Below are 22,703 nucleotides of genomic sequence, written 5' to 3' on the forward strand. Positions count from 1 at the left end.
GGGCGTAGTGTGTCTTGGTGGGCGTGGCAGGGGAAGGATACTGTAAAATCTCCATTCCCTCCCCACTCCAGGGGAAGGATACTGTAAAATCCCGCAATGGAGTTCAACAGTAGCCAAGGCTTTGCCTTGGTTACAAGTCAGAAAACCTAGGATCATAATTTACCCCTTTAGTTGAGCTACAGGAAACTGTCCTTTCAGTGCAAAAGTTTTAGAGAAGATAAAAGCAGCTCCCAAGTTCTCTCACAAAAACCCTTTAGAGGAACTTTGATAATCTCATCAAGAGGAGACAAGAAATGGCTGGTTTAAAAATCTTATTGCAGATTTGTGTCCATATGATTACACTCAAGTTCTAAAATGATCTTGACAAACTTAAACACTGGTCTCGATTCAATAAAATGCAGTTCAGTGGTGAGAAAAGTAAGGTTTTACACTTAGGAAGAAAAACCAAATGCACAGGTATAGAATAGATGGTACCTGGTTCAACAACTGCAAACTGTCATTTGCAAATTTGATGAGTTTATTTTCTTTTCTTTGTCCATCCCCCCTTTGAAGTGTGTTCACTCTTACCTGGTATCAATTTGCAGTTCATTAGTTCAGATTCTTGTGTGTAGGTAACATGAAATAAACATCTGGTACTTTTCAATTCCTGACTTCTTGCACCTGGCAGTTCATGGTGGTTTGAAGCTATTTATTGAAATATTGCCCATCATTGGTTCTGGTTGAGATTGTAGAAAGGGCACCAGTTTTTGTTCTGTGGCCATTTCCGTCAATTTTGTTAATTATTTTTCATTAGGGAAAACAAAATGAGATAGAAGGAGGAGAAGGTTAGAGATAGAAGAAGCCTTGATAAGTTTTTTTTTAAAAAGGCCAAAAAGAGCCATGCTGTTGGTAAGAGAGAGAAGTTAATTCCATTTTTAAAAAACCGCTTCTTAATTTTCCTTCCGTTCACATTCATTGTTAATTGTGGCAAAATCTCTTTCTTTTCTTGCACTGCCAGTTTCAAATGCAGACTACTCTTCAAAACAGTGAAGCCATCATTTCTTTTGGCAAGAAAAAAAAGGACCTGTCAACTGTCCAGTTAGTGAATCCAGAAAAAGAAACTCCTGGGACATTATTTTATCAAGAGTACAAAACTTTATGGAATAAACCACATTGACGCAGAAGAAACGAAACCAGCTCTGGGATTCCCCCCGCAAAAGTAGGCATAGTTAATTTCTCCTTTTCTTTACAGGCCACCCACAGTTCATAATGTCCACCAATCATTCCTGTTCATTTTTGTTATGGGAAACATTCCAGCAATGTCCCAGGGTGCTGATGGATTCTTGAATATCATTCTCCCACCCTTGCATTCCATCCACCCCCTCCCTGTTATTGTCAAGCTGTGTGTGTAGGTGAAAGTGCAAGTCGGTCTTGACACGACCTTCTTTTACTTCATGGGTGTCAAACTTGTCATGTCACATTGCCGTTGTGTGACGTTTCGTGATGTTTTTCCTTTTGGTGGAGCTGGGGTGGGCGTGGCCTACATGTGACGCATCTGGCCCGTGGGCCAACATTTGACACCTCTGTTTTACTTTGAAGGTCTTAAGCTTATGATTTATATTTCCTGCCGCAATTTTCCTATTCAGCACCTAAATAAACCTATTTTTGTTGTCTTTTTTTGGAGGGGGCCTTATAGTATTTGAACTTGGTATTTACTTTTAGTATTTGCCTCCTTTTCTGTTCTAACAAACTGCATCATTGTTTGGTTTGGTGGCAGCAGTGCCTCAGACAGAAAATCCATAGGGAGAGTGGTAAGGACAGCTGAGAAGATTATAGGAAAATTGCTTCCTGTTATTCAGGATACTGCTTATAAGTGCTGTGTGCTTAGAGCTCAAAGCATTGTTAGAGACCCCACACACCCATATCACGGTCTGTTTCTGTTGCTCCCCTCTGGGAGGAAGTTTAAAAGTATTTCTAGCAGAACTACCAGATTCTGAAACAGCTGTGTTCCCTATGCCATCCATCTGGTAAACTCACAAGATTCGTTTTTCTCACCACGTACATGAATATATCTGAACCAGACTGTGTTGTTTCTCTGAGTCCCATAATATATGTGGGTATATGCATAGTTTTGTATCTATTTATTTTGTCATGTTTATGTAATGTATATTGGAGGTGGTGATCCTTTGAGAGCTGTATGCAGTGAAATTTCATGTGAATATATGCCGATTAGTGTACATTCAAAGTGACAATAAAGTTATCATTCTCTTCTCTTCTTCGTTTTGTAACGCCACTTGTTCTCCAGTCACAGATGAGACGCGTTCTCCCATTCTCCATCATAGCGCTTTGTTCTGAGGTAAAAAAATTCTAAAATCCCCATGGGTTTCAGCTTTTTCTCCATTTTGGGACTTGTTTTACTTCAATGCCTCTTTTTCATCAGGATCTTTTCTTCTCACGATTGCTCTCCTTATTACAGGCTGCCTCCTGGTGCTTCCAACTCTCCTTTAGCCACCCAGAGGCATGGATTTGAGAAGGGTGGCTGTCAAACATAGAGAATCAATATAAACCTTAATTTTCCTAATCTTGTGCTTTCCCACCCACCTCCACCCCCCACAAATCCTCCCCTTATTTCGCGACTTTGACATCAGTCACAAAGACAAAACTTGGGTTTCATCAAGAGAGGCTCCTGATTTCTTGTCTTTTGACAGCCCTGCCGTTTCTGACAGGATTTTTGTTTGGTTTGGTTTGGGTTTTTTTGCCTCATTTTCGACTCCCAGACCCATCATCCCCAGGCCCATAGGGACCATATAATCGTTTCCCCCCTCGCGGAAAACTGCGGCAATTGCGTGCAGAATCCAGCAGGGGGCTCTGTCCGCAGCCGTCGGAAAAAATCAAACTGCCTCCACCCGCCTTCCCACTCCGCTTCAAGGAGTGAACTGAGCATGCGCATGGATGTTTCTGTCGTTCAAGAGATACGCGTGACGTTCGGGCTTTTTTTTTTTTTTCCGGGAAAAGGTTGGAAGAGCGTCAGTTTTTCCTGTAGTTTCCGATTCTGCTCTCGCCTCGTTGCGAGCGTTTAGGCGGAGCTTTTATCTCCCCTGAGCCTGTCAAGGAAGATTTTAGCGGATGGCGATCCACTCGTGAGCCGGAGTTCAGTGAGCTCGGTGGGTCTTTTATCTCGCGGCGGAGGGTTTCTAGGAGACACGTAAATGATCGAGGTCGTGAGAAAGAAGGAAACCTGGGGGAGGGTTCCTATGTTCCCCTGGGCGTGCACGGGCCACATAGGGTAGAAAGCAAAAACTTGTGACCCCGGAGAGGGTGGGGAACCAGCTCAGGCTATCTAGAAACGTGGGAGACACGTTTAGCCTCCGTTTCGTGGGGGAAAACCTGCGTGGGTAGCTGCGCGGTGGGGAGAGGAGGAAAGGTCGACTTTGCAGATTTGTTGCTTCAAGTCAGTCTTGACGCCTGGACAATTTCCTACCAATGTCTTGGCCCCGTTTTCACAAAGGACCATTTCCCCTGCCTCCTCCTCCTCTCCCCCCCCCCCCCACTTCCTAGACCCGGAGGAAGCGAGAGGTCTGAGTCCTTCTTGCTGGCTCTCTGCATGCAAGGCTGCAACTGCGTGTGCAAGGAGTTGCGTGCAAGGGGTGCAAAGACTCGGGTTCCTGCTTTCCCCGCTGGAGGACAGAGGTGCGCCTGGGGCTGAGGTCCATCATTCACACACTGTTTGTTCGATTAGGCCAGTGTTGATGTTTTTTTAAAATCTTGGCCAGTGTAAGTTCCTGGAGTTTAAATCAGGACGTTTTCAATTGGACAATTTTGAAAAAAAGACAGGATTAGGCTAAAAGTGGGAAATGTTTCCAAGGATGTGCCCGAATTTCAAAACATCATGTTAAAGCATAGATCCGTGATGGCAAACCTATGGCATGCGTGCCATGGGTGGCACGCAGAACCATTTGTGCCAGCACGCGAGCTGCAGGCAAACTTACCTCACTGCACATGCGTGTGGCTCACAACTGATTTTTGGCAGGTTTGAGGTCCTTTTTGGCCTCCCAAAGGCTTGAGGAAGACTTCTGCAGGCTTTGCAGACCGAAAACTAGTTTCGTCACTTACTGGAAATGATGAAATGGGCTAGTTTTCGGCCTGCAAAGCCTGCAGAAGTCTTCCTCAAGCCTTTGGGAGGCTGAAAAAAGCCTCAAACCTGCCAAAAATCAGCTGTGAGGCGCAGTGCAGGGCGGCAGTGGGTGGGTGGGTTGAGTGTGCATGTGTAGGGAGCATGGGGGCGCATTGCTTTCTGGGTGCTGGAGCGCGAGCGTGTGAGCGCACACACAACTTTTGGCACAGGAGCCCAAAAAGGTTAGCCACCACTGGCATAGATGGTTTATTCATTCGGATATTAGTTCTATGTGTGCTGAATGGTGGTTTGTTAATTCTGGCTTCTGAATTAATTAATAAACACCCAGGGCTTATGGCCAGGAGGTTAACGGGGTTCTGTTAGTTAAAGCTTTATGTACTAGACTAAACATTCATTGGTTTCGTTATTAAATTGATTTAGATAGCTTCTCATCTCAATGGCTCTAGACATTTTGATTTGGATTGTGCTGAGACAGTTGTTAAATTTATAAGCAGCCATTGAAATTAGGTGAATAAATAATTAGGGGACAGAAATCCAAAACCTATTTTAACACATTCATCCAGTAGGCGATAGTAGCTGATACAAAAGGGCTCACTGGAATTTTCTTCAAACATAGGAAAGTCAGTCTTCCTAATAAGATTCCTGCCTTCTTCCCAGACATTGAGACTTCATAAGAATTTCTTATTTTGAGAGGGTTTTTATTTTTTTTTGAGGAGGTGGAGGCTGTTCGGCTGTTCACCCTATTAAGCACCCCATGTTTTCCATTTCAGATTTGTTAGTTGGAAATCTTTCCTGGTTCCTTTGGTGGCTTAAGTATCTTGTGAAGGAATAGCGCTGAAGGCCTTGGGAGTTTTGTCCAGACTTCTTGTGCAAACAAAATCGTGTAGAGACCCATCAGTTCATTTTGGAGTTGGATTATTGGCCAGGGAGAAGATGGAAGGACAACACCCAACATATGCAGGAGTTGGAAAAAGCCCCACAGTTGCTCAGCCTCAGAGCTGTGGGAAGAATGGGGCAAATCCTGGCCAGAAGACCCAAAACAATGAAGCCAGCAGTTCAGAGGTCCAGTGTTGTGACTTCAGCAAAGTGCAGTTCCAGGGGGGGAAGAGTCCCCGAGATGTTTGCACTCAGCTTCACCGCCTTTGCTGTCAGTGGCTGAAGCCACAAATACACACCAAGGCTCAGATGCTGGACCTGGTGCTCCTGGAGCAGTTCCTGGCTGTCCTTCCCCCAACGGTGGAGAAATGGGTACGGGAGTGTGGAGCGGAGACCAGTTCCCAAGCGGTGGACTTGGCAGAAGGCTTCCTGCTGACCCAGGAGTTGGAAAAGGTGCAAGAAGAGTTGCAGGTGTGAGAATGTAATCGTGGCACCTCTAAAGAGGATCTCTCTGAAATTGTCAATTCCTCCCTGGCAGAGTTTTCTGGAATTATAACCTCCTAAAGTCAGTTCTTGTTCAGTTCTTGTTCCGGAAGATATATTTGGGGCAGTTCTTCTGTTCTTGCTTTCCAGCTTGAGTGTTGGATATTGTGGTCTGCTAGATTGAGAATGCCGTGTGATAATTCGTTTCTTTCCCTCTTTCCTTGCTTCTCCCGGAACAATACCTCCAGAAGTCCTTGGAAGATATATCCGATTATACCAAGGAGAGGAAAGAGTCATCCAAATTCTTTCAAGAGCTGCCATTCAGGGACAGCTTCCAGAAAGATCAAAGTCAGGACACCACGCCAGGTAACAGAAGCACCTTACATGTGATGTCAGGTTTGGACATCCAGTCGATAGTTTTGCGCCTCTTGATTGTAATCTCTCTATTTAAAAAACGTGCTTCTAACATTTTCTGTCTCACAGAGAACAGAAAGCTGCCCTTGGATTTTTTAGAACCGTCTCCTGTTTTTGGTGGAGCTGTAAGAGTGCTTGAACCTCTGCCTCAGGTAGGAGGAGAAACATTGATAAAAATCCATGAATCTTGGATCGGTTTCATTTTGTTCTGGAGTTCAGTGCATACTGTTGCTGTTTCTAAGCACCTCAAAATTTAGATTAGGTCATTGAAAATTCAGACTCAGCTTAACTTGTCCCTTCTGATAAGGTTTCTCCACTCTCCTGCTTCAAGCTCAGACTCACTTGACCAGATGTTATCTTGGCTGGAGATACTCTCCAGGGTCATTCTCATATGTCATTCTCAGCACCTTCATGGAGGTGTGTGTGGGGTTAAAGATTGTTCTGTTGATAAATAAACCATTGGCAAAAATTTCAAATGGGTTTTCCTGAGTTTCCTTCTGCTCACAGAGTAAAGAATGGAAGAATGGAAGCCATTGATAAGTGGTAGGTTTAAGACCAATTGGCCAAGAAAGCGATGCTAACTGGCTTCGTTGAAAGGCATTCTGGTATACTATCAGGAGATTTTGACAAAGCGACCACATATTTAGCGTTATACATATTGACGGCAGCAAGGATTACATATGCTAAATACAGGAAAAATATGAATACTCCACTGGACGAGGCTATAATTAGGAAAATTTGGGACTGTGCTGAAATGGATAGATTCACTTTAAAAATTAAAGACTAAGATGATTCAGAATACTTTCAGACATGGAATAAATTATATGAATGGATAGAGAAAAGGTAGAAATTAGAGAAAGTAAGATTATGAAGATTAATATATATATTGAAAGTAAAGAGGTAGATAAATATAAATGTAGTAATTGATAAAAAATGTAATTAATCTAATGTGAGCAGAAATCTAGATCAACTCTTTTGGTTATGCTATTAGTACTGGTATCCTACCATTACTATTGCTATTAATTTGTATGTTGAGATTTATTACCAATGTATGTTGGTCATGTTTTATTTGTAAATAATGCTCTGCCAATGCATTATTATTCAAAGATGTTTATGAATGAAAATTTATAAAATAATAAAAAAGGCATTCTGAGTCCTTCCTACTTGATCAAATGTGCTTCAGTTGTGCCATCAGCCAAAAGTAGTGAGATCTCATTCAGAATTCTGCGGAAGATGCAAATTTTGTCCACGGCATCTCTTTCCTAGAACTGGTGAAAGAAACCTGTCAAATTATTTTTGGGATTATCTGTTAATAGGGAAACTTGTTTCCTTGTTCAGGATTTTGTGTCTTTGGAGGAAGTGGCCGTGTATTTCTCCGAGGAGGAGTGGTCTCAGCTGGATCCTGACCAAAAAGCACTCCATGGAGAAGTCATGCTGGAGAATTCCAGGAATCTGTTTTCTCTCAGTAAGAACCCCTGTTTGTGCTCAAGAACGTAGAGAAGGCATGGGATGAGAGGCTTAAATGTTATTTCTGGGGGAAAAAATCACTTATTTCTATCCTGCCTTTATTATTTTTTTGTAAATAAAAGACAGCAGGCATACTTAATACTCCTTTCTCTGCTGTTTTTCCTAAACAACCACCCTGTGACTTGAGTTGGGTTGAGGGACATAGGCCAAAAATCAGCATTCATGCTTAAGGCAAAATTAGTACTCATAGTCACTCAGTTTCTAGCCTCAGTGCCTTAACCATTGGATCAAATGGCTCTCTGTGGAAGAAGGAAATGTATTGAAAGAAAAATTGGAAAACTGCATAGGCTCCCTTTTTACAAAAAGGAAGTCGCTTTCTTTCAAAGTGCTCTCTGCTCATAAAACAAAAAATACTCATTTCCATGCCACAGAACAGGGGCCTCCAACCTTGGCAACCTTAGCCTGGCGGACTTCAATTCCCAGAATTCTGGGAGTTGAAGTCCGCCAGGCTTAAAATTGCAAGGTTGGAGACCCCCGCTATAGAAGATATTAGCAGGAATCTGAGGGAGAGGCTATACATAGGGATGGTGCGGCCTTCTTTGAGCAAGGTCCTGCCTTCCAGGGCTTAATATTGACCCTGGTCCCTGGGTCCCTGATGGGCCTGAGTAGCCTGAGCTGCTATTCAAAGCCAAATGTTATTGAATGCCAGCTTGATAAATACTGTATTTTTCAGACTATAAGACGCTCCAAACTATAAGATGCTCCGAACTATAAGTCACTCCAAACTATAAGATGCACTTAACTTTGGGGGAGGAAAACCCGAAAAAAAAAAAAATCTGCCTCTGCCTCCTTGCAGCAAACAGCCTGGTCAGCTTCTGCACAGCCTGACTTAGCACGGGCAGCTGATCGTCAGTTGGATCGGCCTCCTGGAATACCGATAATCAGCTGTTCAGGCTGCAGGGATCGCCATCGCCACCTCCGCGCACCCCGTTTTTGACCTCAGGATCCTGTTTTTGACCTCTGCGCACCCCATTTTTGGCCCGTTCCAGGCGGTGGGAATCAGAACGGGCCAAAAATGGTGTGCGCAGATGCTGAAAACGGGGCGTGCAGAGGCCGAAAATGGGATGCGGAAGCCAAAAATGGGTTACGTGGGAGGCCGATCCAACCAACAATCAGCTGCTTGTGCTAAATCAGGCTGTGCTGAAGCTGACCGGGTTGTTTGCTGCAAGGAGGCAAATTGCTGGGAGGTAGAGGGCGAAGGGTGGGGGGCCAGTGTATGGGCGGGGCTTCAGCAAGATTCACTGTATAAGATGCACAGACTTTTTTTGGGGGGTGCATCTTATACACTGAAAGTTACGGTAGTATGACTCTCCACAGCCATGGTCTGAAGGTGGATGAAGTACCAGATTGGTATGCATATCAAAGATCCATTTGTGCCCATTCCTTTCTCAGAAATGGGCCCATTTGTGTACTCTTATTTGGCATCCATCCAGGCTGAGGGTGGGGAGTTATTACCTTGCAGAAAGGTTATTGACTTTCAGTGTTTCTACTCTGCAGGCAAGTGAAGGTGAGACTTCATTGAAGTTAGGGAGCTGGTGGGTATGTTCCTGCTCAGCATGATATAGTATCCAAAACATTGGGTGTTCGTGGCACCAAGGAATTGTCCTACCGGTAGGTCATCACAAAAACTAGATCAGGGATTTGTCTTTGGTTTGTTGTGATGTCATTCAATCCTAATATATCAGGATTCATGGGAGCCCACTTAGAAATGGGTATTTGATAACATCTTCATTTGGCACCTTGGCATTTGCCAAAATATATTGATGATTCTTTGGCTAAATTTCAGAAGAAAAAGTTTGATCGTTACCCCATTTTTGCTACAGTTTTCATTTTTCTTTTTCAAGGCTATAATACCTCGAATTACAAGGAGGAAGGCCGAACGCGCCATCCCAAAGAGGGAAAAGGGGAGTTTGCTGATCAGATGCAGCCAAACAGCGATGAGACAAGCCAATCACGGAGTGGAATTATAAAAGGCCTTCCTTGGATCAGATGGCTTCCTAACCATACAAGCATTAATACGGGAGAAAAACCATACAAGTGCTCGGAGTGTGGAAAGAGCTTTAATAAATCTGCTCATCTCATTTCCCATAAAAAGACACATTCAGAAGAGAAACAGTTTACTTGCAGGGAGTGTGGAAAGACCCTCTGTAATAATCACTCTCTTAGAAGTCATGAAAGGAATCACACAGGAGAACGACCTTATAAGTGCATGGAGTGTGGAAAGACCTTTAGTTGTAGCAGTAACCTTAGTTCCCACAAGAGAATCCACACAGGGGAGAAACCATATAAATGCATGGAGTGTGGAAAGACCTTTATTCACAGCAGTTACCTCAACTCCCACAAGAGGATCCACACAGGAGAGAAGCCCTATCAATGTGTGGACTGTGGAGATGGCTTTAGGTGGAACTGTGACCTTACTTCCCATAAAAGGATCCACACAGGGGAGAAGCCATACAAATGCAAGGAGTGTGGAAGATGCTTTAGTTTTAGCAGTAGCCTTAATTCCCACAAGAGGATCCATGCAACGGAGAAACGATATCAATGTGCGGACTGTGGAGAGGGCTTTCGGTGGATTTGTGATCTCACTTCCCATAAAAGGATCCACACAGGAGAGAAACCATATGAATGCATGGAGTGTGGGAAGAGCTTTGCAAGGAGTAACGCCCTTACTTGCCACAGAAGGATCCACACACAGGAGAAACCGTATCAGCTGAAGAAGTATGGGAAAAGCTTCAATAGCAATAAGGGAAATCCTCAGTTTATGACTGCGATTGAAATTTCTGTTGCTAAGCAAGACGGTTAAGTAACTTTGGATCCATTTTACGAGTTTACTTGCCACATTTGTTAAGTGAATCACTTCAGTTGTCAAGTTAGTAACACTGTGGTTAATTGAATTTGGCTTCCCACTTGCCTCCGCTTGTCAGAAGATCACAAAAGGCGATCACGTGATCCGGGGACACTGCAACCCTCATAAATATGAGTTGCAAAGCGCCTGAAGCTTGATCAGGTGACCATGGGAATGCAGTGAATGGTCATAAGTGTGAAAAACAGTCATAAGTCACTTTTTTCAGTGGTGGTGTAGCTTTGAACCCTCACTAAACAAACTATTGTAAGTCATAGACTACCTGTAGTTATCTAAAATCTCACACAAGGACCACTTGAGTAATAATCAAAATAAATTCTAGACCTCCTTAGATATGCATGCATAAATTGCCTTTCTAGTTCAAATCAGAACAAGGTGAATCCTAAATCCTGCTTGTGGTTTTTGCTAGGTCGGAGGTTAAAACTAAAACATGAGTATCAGTGGACATCAATGATGTTAATTGCCCTTTAGGGATCTGTCCAGCCTTCCTGTCCAGGAAGAAGCCTCAGAGGAAGAGCTCTGAAAGGAACTACAATGGTGAAAAGTCCTATAAATGTACATGCCAGAGTTTTTCTGCAGCGAAGGTACCAAGTTCTTCTTTCCTGTCCCAAACAAAAGCTAAAATGGATTTTTTGGGACATGCACCTGTAGCTTTAAATTAAGTGCAGATGGTATGATTTCTTTCTAATTATGTAGTTAATGAACTTTGGGCTGATTATCAATTACAAGTGGGTTATGTTTGGAGAGGCCTACATGGGTTTTTTGGAATCTCATGGCAACTTGAAATCAATTACACAAAAAGCAACAATATTCTGTCAGTCCTCCAAGGTAATCTGATAGGAGGAAACATGGCCGGATAGGCTAATTTATTAATTGAATGGTGCAAGTCTGAAAGTACCCATCCATGATCATTTTTTTAATAAATAAATTTTATTAATTTTACAATTAAAACCAACCAACAAGACATACACAAATAAAAGAAAAGGAGAAGAAAATAGAAAGAAAAAAATAGAAAGCAATTAAAAACATTCTCATCTTCAACAGTTTGTGAGATCTCTTTTTTTCCCCTTAATTTATGCCATATACACACACCTGATCTTTACCTGTATTTGTATATGCAGATCTTTCCTGCAAACAGCCTCCATTTTATTTCAGCATCTTTCTACCAGCTTGGAACCGGACTGGATTTTTCTTTCAACACTCTCTTTCACTAATTGTAGCTAAATTTGCTTTTTTTCTTGCACTGCCACCTCCAAATCCAGAATAATCTTTTCAAATCAGTGAAAGCTTCATTATTTTGGCTAGAAAAAAAAGTACATTCTTTAGTACCAAAGGTTCCTGCTTATATTTCCTGAGGCATATTTCCTACTCAAGATATAAATAAAACTATTCATGTGGTATTTGAGCTTTATATTTATTTTTCAGTATTTGCCTTCGTTTCATAATTTTTAATCCCATATACAGTTGCATATGAGACTTTTATTCTCCCAATCTTCATTTCTCCATCATAGCACCTTGTTTTGAGGTAAAAAAATTTAAAAGGCCCACAAGTTTGAGCCTTCTCTCCATTTTGGAACTTTTCTTTTGATGCCTCTTTTTCATCAGAATCTTGTCTTTAGTATCACAGGTAGCCCTTTACCTACGACCACAATTGAGCCAGAAAGGTATGTTGTTAAGTGAGACATTTGTTAAGTGTGTTTTCCCACATTACACCCTTTCATGCCACAGTTGAATCACTGCAGTTGTTAAAAATAGTAAAATATCTGGCTTCACTATTGATTTTCCTTGTCAGAAGGTTCAGAAGGTTACAAAAGGGGATCACATGATCCCCGGGATGCAACCATGATCATAGCGATGCTGCAATGGTCATAAGTGTGAAAAATGGTCATAAGTCACTTTTTTCAGTGCCATTCTAAGTTTGAATGGTCACTAAATGAACTACGGTAAATTGAGGACTACCTGTATTTTCATTATTACAGGCTGCCTTTTGGTGTTTCCAATGCTCCTTGGCTACCTAGAGGCATGAACTTGAAAAGGCAGCTATAATAAATGGGGGAAAAAACCAATACAATCTTAATTTTGTTCAACCTGTCGCTTTCCTCCCTGTGTCTCAGCCCCCTGATCTCCCCTCACTTCAGGGCTGAGTTTGCCATCAGCCACAAGACACAGGCTGGGTTTCGTAGAGAGACTTTCGTTCCTTGTCTTTTGACCGCCCTGCCATTTCTGACAAGATTTTGCTCATTTTCGATGCCTTCTGGGAATCCCTAGAGACCCTTCAGAGAAGCTGCTCTTCAGGAAAAGGAGTTTTGAGTCTCCACAGAGATTTTCTCAATCTTCACAAGATTACAGATGCTTCTTAGGAGATTAAAAAGAGGAAAATCTAGAAACTGGTGCCTGCTGGAGAGGCCACTTCCTTTCTGAATAGGCAATGTTAGAGGCAGTGGTGGCATTCAGCAGGTTCTGATCAGTTCTGGAGAACCGATAGCGGAAATTTTGAGTAGCTCGGAGAACTGGCAAATACCACCTCTGACTGGAGATTTTACAGTATCCTTCCCTTGCCACGTCCACCAAGCCAACGCCGACAGAACCGGTAGTAAAAAAAAAAAATGAATCCCACCACTGGTTAGAGGGAACCTTTCCTTCAACTTTAATGCCCATCATCCCAGACCCGCATGGGACATCCTGTCTTCCGCCCTTGCAGGGTCTTCTAGCAATGCGCACAGGATCCTCTAGGGGGCTTCATAGAAGAGCCGGGCAGCTCCCTCCCGCCCCCTCCCCGCCTTACAGGAGAACTGAGCATGCGCCAACTTTTCCGAGTCAGGAGAGAGACGTGTTTCCCTGGGAATTTTCCAGCAAAGGCTTGAAAGCGTGTCCGCTCTTTCCACAGTGCCCGATTCTACCTTTGGGTCAAGCTTTTCTAGGAAGCGAAGAGGCTGCAGGGAAGTCTTGGAGATCCAGATGTGAGTCGGGGTTCATTGATTGGGGGGGGGGGGGATTCTCTCCCGTGCTGGAGACTCGCATGGGAGACATGCAAAACTTCCATCAGGCTTGGAGACGTGGGAAGGGGTAGTCCCATGTTCCCCTGCCGCCCCTGTGGGCAAGGCGGGGCGGAAAGCAAAATTTCGGGTTTGCCCCTGGAGGGGGGAAGAAACCAGGGTCGCAGAGAAGAAGATTTAGGTTGCATTTCGACGGGAAAAGCTCCTCATGGGCGGGAGAGGAGGAGAGGTCGTCTTTGCAAAACAGAGATTTGTGCCTCCCAAGTCAGCCTTGACTCCTGCACCGTTTCCTGCACATTTCTTGGCTCCATTTTCAGAAAGGGGTTTTTCCTCGCCTCCCCCATTTTAGGCCGGGAGAAGCGAGCGATCGTAAGCCCTTCCGGCTGGCTTTGCGTGCAAGGCTTCAACTGCGAGTGCAAGGAGTTGGGTGCAAGGCGTGCAAGGGCTGGAACTCGGTTTCCTGCTTTCCTGCCTTTGCCCGCTGTCACCGGTTTGGTTCTGCTGCCCGGTTGATGAAGATGTTGGAGAAGGGAGGTGCCCCTTGGGCTGAAAATAACAGACTATGATTAGGCCAGTGTTTGTCGTGCTTGGCCTTTGTAAAGCCTGGGTGTTGAACTCCTATTTGGTTTATTTACTTATTAAGTGGATTTAAAGAGTCCCTCATATCAATTGTGACCTGAGACATTTATGATTTGGAAAATGCAAATAGTTGCTCTTAACTATACAGCCATAGAAATGAAATCAAACTGTCTATTAAATTATATGAAATGAAATTATAGTCCTACAGAGCCATTTGGAATCAATTACATTTCAATAAAAACTAGGAAGTAGAAATCAAAAACATAATTGAATGTATTTTTCTAATATTCTGATAGACAGTTAGCCATAGAGAGCCATTTAGTTCAAGGATGAAAGCGCAAGGCCAAGAGATTAACTTCTAGTCCAACGTTTGGCATGAAAGCCTTGAGCCCATCCCAACTCTCAGCCCAATTCACCTCACAGGAATTTTGGGGGGAAATAGTAAGAAGGAGCATTGTGTATAATTCGGCCTAGAGTAATTTATCATAATAATCATAACACAGAAGACATAAAAATAAAAAATACATTTTAATAAAAGCTAGGAAGTAGAAATCAAAAACACATTTATATGTATTTTTCTAATATTTTGATAGACAATTAATCCTGAAGGGCTCTCTGCAATTCTCCCCATATCTAGAGAGAGCAAGCTAATTAATAAGATTTCCCGCCCTCCCAGACATTGGTAGGTTCATCCAATTTTATTTTATTTTTTAATTTTCCTTCCCCTTTCCCTTCCCTTCCTTTTTTGATAAGGATGCTCAGTAGTTCAATTAATCACCTTAGAAAACACCCTGAATTATATCTTTTCAATTTCAGGTATGTAAGCTGGAAATATTTTCTGGTTCTTCTGGAGTTTTAAGTATCTTGTCTGGGAAGAGAGCTGAATGGCCTTGGAAAATTTCGCCAGACCTCTTGTGAACAGAAAGACCTGCGGAGATCCAAGGGTCCATTTTGGAGCTGTATTAGAGACCAGAGAGAAGATGGAGGGACAACCCCCAGTAGATGCCGAAATTAGAAAAGGCCCTCCGGCTGCTCTGCCTTGGAGCTGTGGGAGGAATTTGGCAATGAATCCTGGGCAGAAGAGCCACGAAGAGGCATCCAACAGTTCAGAGGTCCAGTGCTGTCGCTTCAGAAAAGTGCAGTTCCAGGAGGGGAGCCGCCCCCGAGATGTTTGCACACAGCTTCACTACCTTTGTCGTCAGTGGCTGCAACCAGAAAAACACACCAAGGCTCAGATGCTGGACCTGGTGCTCCTGGAACAATTGCTGGCTGTGCTTCCCCCAGAGATGGCAAAATGGGTGCGGGAGTGTGGAGCAGAGACCAGTTCCCAGGCGGTGTCCCTGGCTGAAGGCTTCTTGCTGAGTCAGGAGGAGGAAAACATGCAAGAAGAGTTGCAGGTGAGAGAATGTAATCATGGCAGCTCTAAAGAGGATCTCTCCGGATTTGTTAATTTCTCCCAGGCAGAGTTTTCTGGGATTATTAACTCCTAAGGGAATTTGTTCTATTATTCCAGGGATGTATTTGGGGCAATTTTTTCATTCTGTTTCGAGTTTCAACAATGGACATTGGAGGCTGCTAGTTTGGAGGTGCACTATGATAATTCATTCCTATCTCTATGCTCTTCCTTTGTTTCTCGTATCACATCATGTCCAGAAATGCGGGCAAGCTGTGACTGAGTATCCCAAGGGGAGGAAAGCTTCATTCAGATCTTCTCAAGAGCTGCTCTTCAGGGAGAACTTCCGGGAAGATCAAAGTCAAGACGCTGCACAAGGTAAGAAAAGCTTTTTCTGTGTGAGGTGACATTTCAACATTTAGCTGATTCTTTCGCTCCACTTTATTGTCTCTTTAACACATCTGCTTCCGCTATTTTTCTCTTTCTCATAGAGAGTAGAAAGCTGTCCTTGGACTTTTTAGAATCACTTCTTTGTGCTGGAACTGAACCGCTCCTTCAGGTAAGAAGAAACATCAGAAAAGCTTCTAGATCAGATTTCATTGACCAGACTGTTGTCAGAATCAGGGCACTTTCTTCCGTCTCCCAGGTTTTTTCAGAAACAGGGTTAGGGTTGTGATTGACCTTGTGGGGGGCCAGGCAGTCATGGTTGACTGGGTGGGCGTGGCTAGTTTGACGCCACTCCCCAAACTTCTGCTTTTTCTTCGTGTAGGGTAGACCAGGCCTAAGCCAGGCTGGCCCAGTTTTTCCTCTTTGCATTGGGTAGACCAAGACAGCCCCAATCCTCTGTGAGATTCCTTCTCCACCCGTCCTGCTTCACCATTAGATTTCATTGACCAGACTTGTCAGCATCAGGGCACTTCCTTCTGTCTCCCAGGGTTAGTCTCACATTATAAAAAACATACCCTTTTTTGCCTTTTAAAAAGCATATTTGGGACAACTGTGACCTGATGATTGAGAATCTCTATAGACATATATCTCTATAGACATATATATCTCTATATTCTGTTACAAGCTCTTCCAATTCCTTCATGAAGGTGTGGAATTTGGGTATGTTGGTCCCTCAGGGGATAAAGTAAGCCATTGGAAAACATGTCAGGTGGATTTTGCCAGTATTTTGCTCTGCCCATCCTAGGAAGAATGGGAGACACTGATAAGTAGTGGTTTTAAGACCCATCTATCAATTGACCAAGAATATTTTAATTGGTTATACTGTAAGGCATTCCAAACACTTCCAGCTTGATCAAACATGATTTGGTTGTGCCATTAGCCAAAAGCGATGAGATCTTATTCTTAATTCTGCAGAAGATTCTCTTTTTTTCCCCAATAGATCTGTTTCCTAGAATTGGTGGAGGAAAATTATCCGATTTTTCTTGGGATTTTCTGTTAATAAGGAACCTTGTGTCCTTTTTCAGGATATTGTTTCTTTTGAGGAAGTGGCGGTGTATTTCTCCAAGGAGGAATGGTCTCAACTGGATACTGACCAAAAAGAGCTCTACAGAGAAGTCATGCTGGAGAATTCCAGGAATCTGTTTTCTCTGGGTAAGAAAGCCTTTCTATGATCAAGAATGTAGAGTAGGGCCTTGAATGTTATTTCTGATTTTTAAAAAAATCATTTACTCACAGTGCATTCAGAAAGTATTCAGACCCCCTTCACTTTTTCAATTTTGTTATTCTGCTGCAGGATTCTACAGTTGTTGAAATGAGTATTTTCTATTTTATGAGCTGAAACATTAAAAATAAACTATTTCTTTTATGTAATAAGGGAGGCTATGCAGACCTCAAATTTTTCCTTGAATAAACTTCCTTCTTTTATAAAGTCAGTTTGGTCAAATGGTTAAGATACCAGGCTAGAAACTGGGTGACTGTGAATAGTAGTCCTGCCTTAGGCATGAATGCTGGCTGGGTGACTTTGGGCCAAACCCAATTTCACAGAGTTGTTGTAGGGAAAACAGGAGGAGGAAGGAATATTGGGTTTGTCTGCTGCCTTTATTATTTACAAAAATAACAGAAAGATATAGAGTGCATTCAGAAGGTATTCAGCCTCCCTTCATTTTGTCAATTTTGTCATGCTGCAGCCTAATTCTACAATTGTTGAAATTCATTTTTTTCTCATTAATCAACACTGGGTATCCAACAGAGGTGGTATTCAGCAGGTTCTGACCAGTTCTGGGGAACCGGTAGCAGAAATTTTGAGTAGTTCGGAGAACCGGCAAATACACCTCTGATTGGAGATTTTGCAGTAACCTCCCTCTGCCACGCCCACCAAGCCATGCCCACAGAACCAGTAGTAAAAAAATTTGAATTCCACCACTGGTACCCAATAATGAGAAAATGAAAACAACATTTTAGAAATGTGTGTAAATTTATTGGTATCTAGCCTGGTGTCTTAACCTTTTGACCAAAGTGACTTTATGAAAGAAGGAAATTTATTGAAAGAAAAATTGGAAAATTGCATAGAGTGGCTTTTTGCATGAAGGAAATTGTGTTTTTTTAAAAAATAAGTTTCTGCTCATAAAATACAACAAATATTTCATGGAAGACATTAGCAAGACTCTGAGGAAGAGGCCGAATGTACTGAGGAAGGTTCTGGCTACCAGGATTCACTATTCCCTCCTGAACCTGGTCACTGGATTCCTGATAGCCCTAAGCTGCTATAACCAAGACCAGATGACCTCTGAGAGGTTTGTTTCCTTCTTAGAGATATGCCCACTTGTGTACCAAGTTTGGCATTAGCCTAAGTTGAGGGTGGGGAGCTATTTTCATCCAGAAATGCCCTTTGGCTTTCAAAGATTCTGCTCTGCAGACAAGTGGAGCTGAGACTTTGATTGAAGTTAGGAAGTCCTTAGTATGTTCCTGCCCCAGCATGACACAGTATCCAATGCACTCTGGGAGTTTGTGGCACCATGGAATTGTCCCAGGTAAAAGATTAGGTAAGAGCTGTGATCCAATCCTATTGTATGGGAATCATTAGGGATAGACTTTGAAATAGGTCTTCGCTATTATCTTATCCTGACTTTTCATGTTTGCTCACAAAACAGATGAAATATATTGATGATTCTTTGGCTAAATTTCAGAATAAAAGTTTTGATTGTTCCCTTATCCTTGTTACAGTTCTCATTTTTTCTTTTTCAAGGCTTTAGTGGACAAGAGAATAAGAATTGCAAGGAGGAGCGCCAAGTGATCCATTTGAAAGGCGGGGGAAGGAAATTTGTGGATCAGATGCAACCAAAGAGTGATGAAACAAAACAATCACAAAGTGGAATTAAAAGAAGTCTTCCTCTGGTCAATTGGCTTCCTAACCATACAGTGATTGATACGGAAGAAAGACCATATAAATCCATGGAGTGTGGAAAGAAGTTTAATAAATCCGATCATCTCGTTTCTCATAAAAAGTCACATTCAGAAGAGAAACGATTTACCTGCATGGAGTGTGGAAAGACCTTCTCTTATAATTACTATCTTATAAGACATCAAAGGATCCACACAGGAGAACGACCGTATAAATGCATGGAGTGTGGAAAGACCTTTACTCATAGCAGTCATCTTAATACCCACAGGAGGATCCACACAGGAGAGAAACCGTATCAGTGCATGGAGTGTGATGAGACCTTCTGTTATTATAACACTCTTATAAGCCATCAGAGGATCCACACAGGAGAGAAGCCTTATCAATGCATGGAGTGTGGAAAAACCTTTACTTCTAGCAGGAGTCTTGATTCCCACAACTTGATCCACACAGGAGAGAAGCCATATCAATGCACGGAGTGTGGAAAGAGTTTTAGGAAGAGTGATAATCTTAATACCCACAGGAGGATCCACACAGGAGAGAAACCGTATCAATGCATGGAGTGTAATGAGACCTTCTGTTATTCTAAGACTCTTAAAACTCATCAGAGAAATCATAGAGGAGAAAGACCTTATAAATGCATGGAATGTGGAAAAACCTTTACTTGTAGCAATAGCCTTAAATCCCACAACTTGATTCACACGGGAGAGAAGCCATATCGATGCATGGAGTGTGGAAAGACCTTTACTCGTAACACTTCTCTTAATATCCACAAGAGGATCCACACAGGAGAGAAACCGTATCAATGCATGGAGTGTGGAAAGACCTTCTGTAATTCAAAGTCTTTTATAATCCATCAGAGGAATCACACAGGAGAAAGACCTTATAAATGAATGTAGTGTGGGAAGACATTTACTCATAGCTGTCATCTTAATTCCCACAAGAGGTTCCTCACAGGGGAGGAGCCATATCAAACCATGGAGCGTTGAAATGGTTTTAGGAAGGGTAGTCATTTTACCTCCCATAATAGGATTCACACAGGAGAGAAACCGTATCAATGCATGGAGTATGGAAAGATCTTTACTCATAGTAATGGTCTTATTTCCCATAAGAGGAGCCAGATGGAAGAGGAGTCATATAAATGTGTGGAATGTGGAGAGGACCTTAGAGTTGTGATCTCACTTCTCATAAAAGAATCCATATAGGTGAGAAACCATATGCATGTAGTGAGGAAAGAGCTTTTCAGGAAGTAATGCTCTTACTTGCCATAGAAGGAACCACACGTGGGAGAAACCATATCAAGAATTGTGGGTAGAGCTGCAAGAGAAATTTAGGTAGTCCTCCCTTTATTACTGCAATTGAGCCCGTTTCTGTTGCTAAGTGAGAGAGTTATTAAGTGGTGTATTTTCCCCATATTACAAGTTTTCTTGTGACATTTCTTAACTGAATCACTGTAATTGTTAAGTTAGGTTGTGAAATGAATCTGGCTTCCCCTTTCGCCTGGCTTCTCAGAAGCTCACAGAAGGTGATCACATGACCCAGGGACACTGAGGCTGTCATGAATCAGTTGCCAAGCATCTGAAGTTTGATCAGGTGACCATCAGGACGTTGTTCATAAGTGTGAAAAATGGTCATAACTCACGTTTTTACATTAAAAAAAAATTATAAGAATTTTAATAAATGGGGGGTTTTTTTTATAAAAAATTTTATCCAAGGGCCCTTTGGGTCATCAGGTAGACCTTCTTAATAGGTTCCCTTTGAATAATTCAAAATATTCAGAGAAACAACCTTCTAAGGATTAAATTGAGCGGCTTCCTTCCTGTCAGGCTAAAGAATTATCTAAAAGTTAAGTATGCGTGCAAGGACCATTTGAGTCATAATCCAAATAAATGGTTAGGACACTTCTTCATTGTTGATATATGGGCTGCGAGTGAAGGTTCTGGGAGGTGTCCTTCTCTCCTGCTCACGCCTTGTCCTCTGATATCAGACCACATTCACAGCAGGCCCACCTTCCTGTGGCTCAGTCAACCCCAGAGGATCGTCCTTCCAGTCACAACAGATATGTATGCATAAATTGCCTTTCTAATGCAAACCTGAACAGTGTGGATCCCTAATCCTGCTTGTGGTTTTTTGCTAAGTCCAAATAGACAAAGGACTTTTCTACATGAACACGTATTCTTGATTGTTTTTCATTATATTGTTTCAAATATTCCAAAATACTAGATGCAATTATCACATCATTTCCCATCTAACAATGAGTTTTCTTAGTTACAAAGTTGGGTCCCCTCGCATGAAAGGGAGTGGGCCTGCCTCCGACTCACATACTTTGCCCTCCCACACCCAGTATGAACAACCTGGCCAAGAAAAGCGAGCACAGCAGCAGCAACCTTGAGGAGGAGATTATGCAGCTGTCTTTCTTCACCAGAAAAGGCCATAATTTGTTTGAAGAATTGCAGACAAATGCATTCCTGTAGCAATGCACATTCCTACGCCTATAATTTTTCTGCCTTTTCAAGACAGGTGAACACACTTCTAAACAAAACACTGGCTATGATAGCTCTCTTTTTCACATTGCACGTTCAGAAATGGTTCAGTGAGTTAACAACTGGCTGGTTGATTTTGGGCTAGCCATTCCCTCTCTCAGCCCAGCCTACCTCAAAGGACTGTGGTGGGGAAAATAGGAGGAGGAGGGGTATTTGGAATGTTAGCTGCTTTGAATTACTTATAAAAATAATGATGGAATATAAATAAAGAAGTAAATGATTTTTCTGGAGGATGGTTTTTGTTTTTGCTTTGTGGCAAGTCAGCTTCCCATTTTTAAAAAGTTTAAACATATTTTGAAGAATATATAAATACAGGTGGAATAGATAAATTGGCAAGCAACTAGCGAGATATGTACAGGCATACATTGGCCCTCTGGGTGGTACAAATGGGGACTGCAGGCCTCAGATAATTGGTAGAGCATATAGTTTAATTTAGTTTACTTTATTGTCATTGCACCTTGTACAACGAAATCAAACATCATCTTCAGTGCACATCATGACCATGAGCATGAAAATAAACACAAACACACATCTTTCACCCTTCACACATTGAACCGGAAACTCCTGACGCCACACCAACACTGCACTATACAGCAGAATTCAAAAGAGCTACTGCCCTGGGATAGAAGCTGTTTTTCAGCCTATTTGTCCTTGTTTTTATTATTCTGTACCGTCTGCCAGATGGTAATAGTTCAAAAAAAGGGTTCCCAGGATGAGATGGATCTTTTGAGAATGTTTTGAGCTTTCTTTAAGGCAGCAGGAGCTATAAAGCTCTTCCAAAGAGGGGAGAGGTCAACCAATAATCCTCTGGGCAATAATATTAACCCTCTGGAGTGCTTTCCTATCTGCCATTGGGCAATTGGCAAACCATACAGAGGTGCAGCATGTTAAGATACTCTCTGTGGTGCAGCGGTAGAAGGTCACCAGCAGTTTCTCATTCAGTTGTTTCCTGAGAAGCCTCAGGTAGTATAATCTCTGCTGGGCCCTTTTGACCAGGGCTGCAATGTGGGCACCCCAGGTCCTCTTTTAGGGTAACATCCGGAAACTTAAAACTGGCCACTTGCTCCACTCAGTCTTGATTAATAAGCAAGGGCTGTATGTCTGGTCTGTTCCTTCTATAATCCACTATAAGATCCTTGGTCTTGTTGGTGTTGAGGATCAAGTTGTTGTCTCCACACCACGAAAGCAGTAGGCAGACTCATCCCCCTGGAGATAAGTCCCACCACTGTTGTATCATCTGCAAATTTAGCAGTAGTATTACTAACGTGAGTGGGAATGCAATCATGCACATAAAGAGTATAGAGTAATGGACTCAACACGCAACTCTGTGGTGTAAAGATGCAATAGTCATTAAATCACCATTCTTTGTCTTTTTTTAAAAATAAAATCCAGCCTTCTCAGAGGATTGTTTCTGCAAATTCAGGAAGCCTATCAAAATAGTCAACATGAACGGTTTGTAGGAAAAGTTATCATATGAGCTTATTTAAATAATTGGAAAATACAGTACAAAGTAAGTGTGTGGAAACAGGGTCCGATGTTTTTATTTTCATAAAGCATTGTTGCCAAAAA

At 42.4% G+C, this 22,703-nt stretch overlaps 2 protein-coding genes across 5 annotated transcripts; both read left to right on the forward strand.

Moving 5' to 3' along the window:
• Positions 1-1,180: 1,180 nt before the first annotated feature.
• On the forward strand, positions 1,181-11,318 carry LOC113451756 (uncharacterized). 4 transcript variants are annotated; one of them, XM_087928153.1, is made up of 6 exons: positions 1,181-2,335; positions 4,885-5,461; positions 5,722-5,839; positions 5,957-6,039; positions 7,226-7,352; positions 9,259-11,318. In XM_087928153.1, the coding sequence occupies exons 2-6, from the start codon at positions 5,048-5,050 to the stop codon at positions 10,215-10,217; spliced, it is 1,701 nt and encodes a 566-aa protein (XP_087784279.1). In that variant the 5' UTR covers positions 1,181-2,335; positions 4,885-5,047; the 3' UTR covers positions 10,218-11,318. The 4 variants fall into 4 exon arrangements, with proteins under 4 accessions (XP_087784279.1, XP_087784278.1, XP_087784280.1 ...); XM_087928152.1 differs by lacking the exon at positions 1,181-2,335 and adding an exon at positions 2,906-3,143; XM_087928154.1 differs by lacking the exon at positions 1,181-2,335 and adding an exon at positions 2,935-3,143 and having other exon boundaries at positions 5,725-5,839.
• A 1,240-nt stretch (positions 11,319-12,558) lies between these two features.
• Positions 12,559-20,341, forward strand: LOC113451754 (zinc finger protein 75D-like). Its single transcript, XM_087928090.1, has 6 exons — positions 12,559-13,237; positions 14,669-15,249; positions 15,506-15,623; positions 15,737-15,804; positions 16,718-16,844; positions 18,439-20,341. Exons 2-6 carry the CDS (start codon positions 14,737-14,739, stop codon positions 19,482-19,484), a joined length of 1,872 nt encoding a protein of 623 aa, XP_087784216.1. The 5' UTR covers positions 12,559-13,237; positions 14,669-14,736; the 3' UTR covers positions 19,485-20,341.
• The last annotated feature ends 2,362 nt before the right edge of the window (positions 20,342-22,703 follow it).

The sequence above is a fragment of the Pseudonaja textilis genome, chromosome 2 (assembly GCF_049901715.1).
Source record: "Pseudonaja textilis isolate UNSWEBS1 chromosome 2, rPseTex1.2, whole genome shotgun sequence".
NCBI classification, from domain to species: Eukaryota; Metazoa; Chordata; class Lepidosauria; order Squamata; family Elapidae; genus Pseudonaja; species Pseudonaja textilis.

Coding starts and splice junctions, on each gene's coding strand:
- LOC113451756 (XM_087928153.1), top strand. CDS start 5,048: ATGGAAGGACAACACCCAACATATGCAGGAGTTGGAAAAAGCCCCACA. Junction 5,840..5,956: donor AAGTCAGGACACCACGCCAG/GTAACAGAAGCA, acceptor TCTGTCTCACAG/AGAACAGAAAGCTGCCCTTG. Junction 7,353..9,258: donor CAGGAATCTGTTTTCTCTCA/GTAAGAACCCCT, acceptor TTCTTTTTCAAG/GCTATAATACCTCGAATTAC.
- LOC113451754 (XM_087928090.1), top strand. CDS start 14,737: ATGGCCTTGGAAAATTTCGCCAGACCTCTTGTGAACAGAAAGACCTGC. Junction 15,805..16,717: donor GAACTGAACCGCTCCTTCAG/GTAAGAAGAAAC, acceptor GTCCTTTTTCAG/GATATTGTTTCTTTTGAGGA. Junction 16,845..18,438: donor CAGGAATCTGTTTTCTCTGG/GTAAGAAAGCCT, acceptor TTCTTTTTCAAG/GCTTTAGTGGACAAGAGAAT.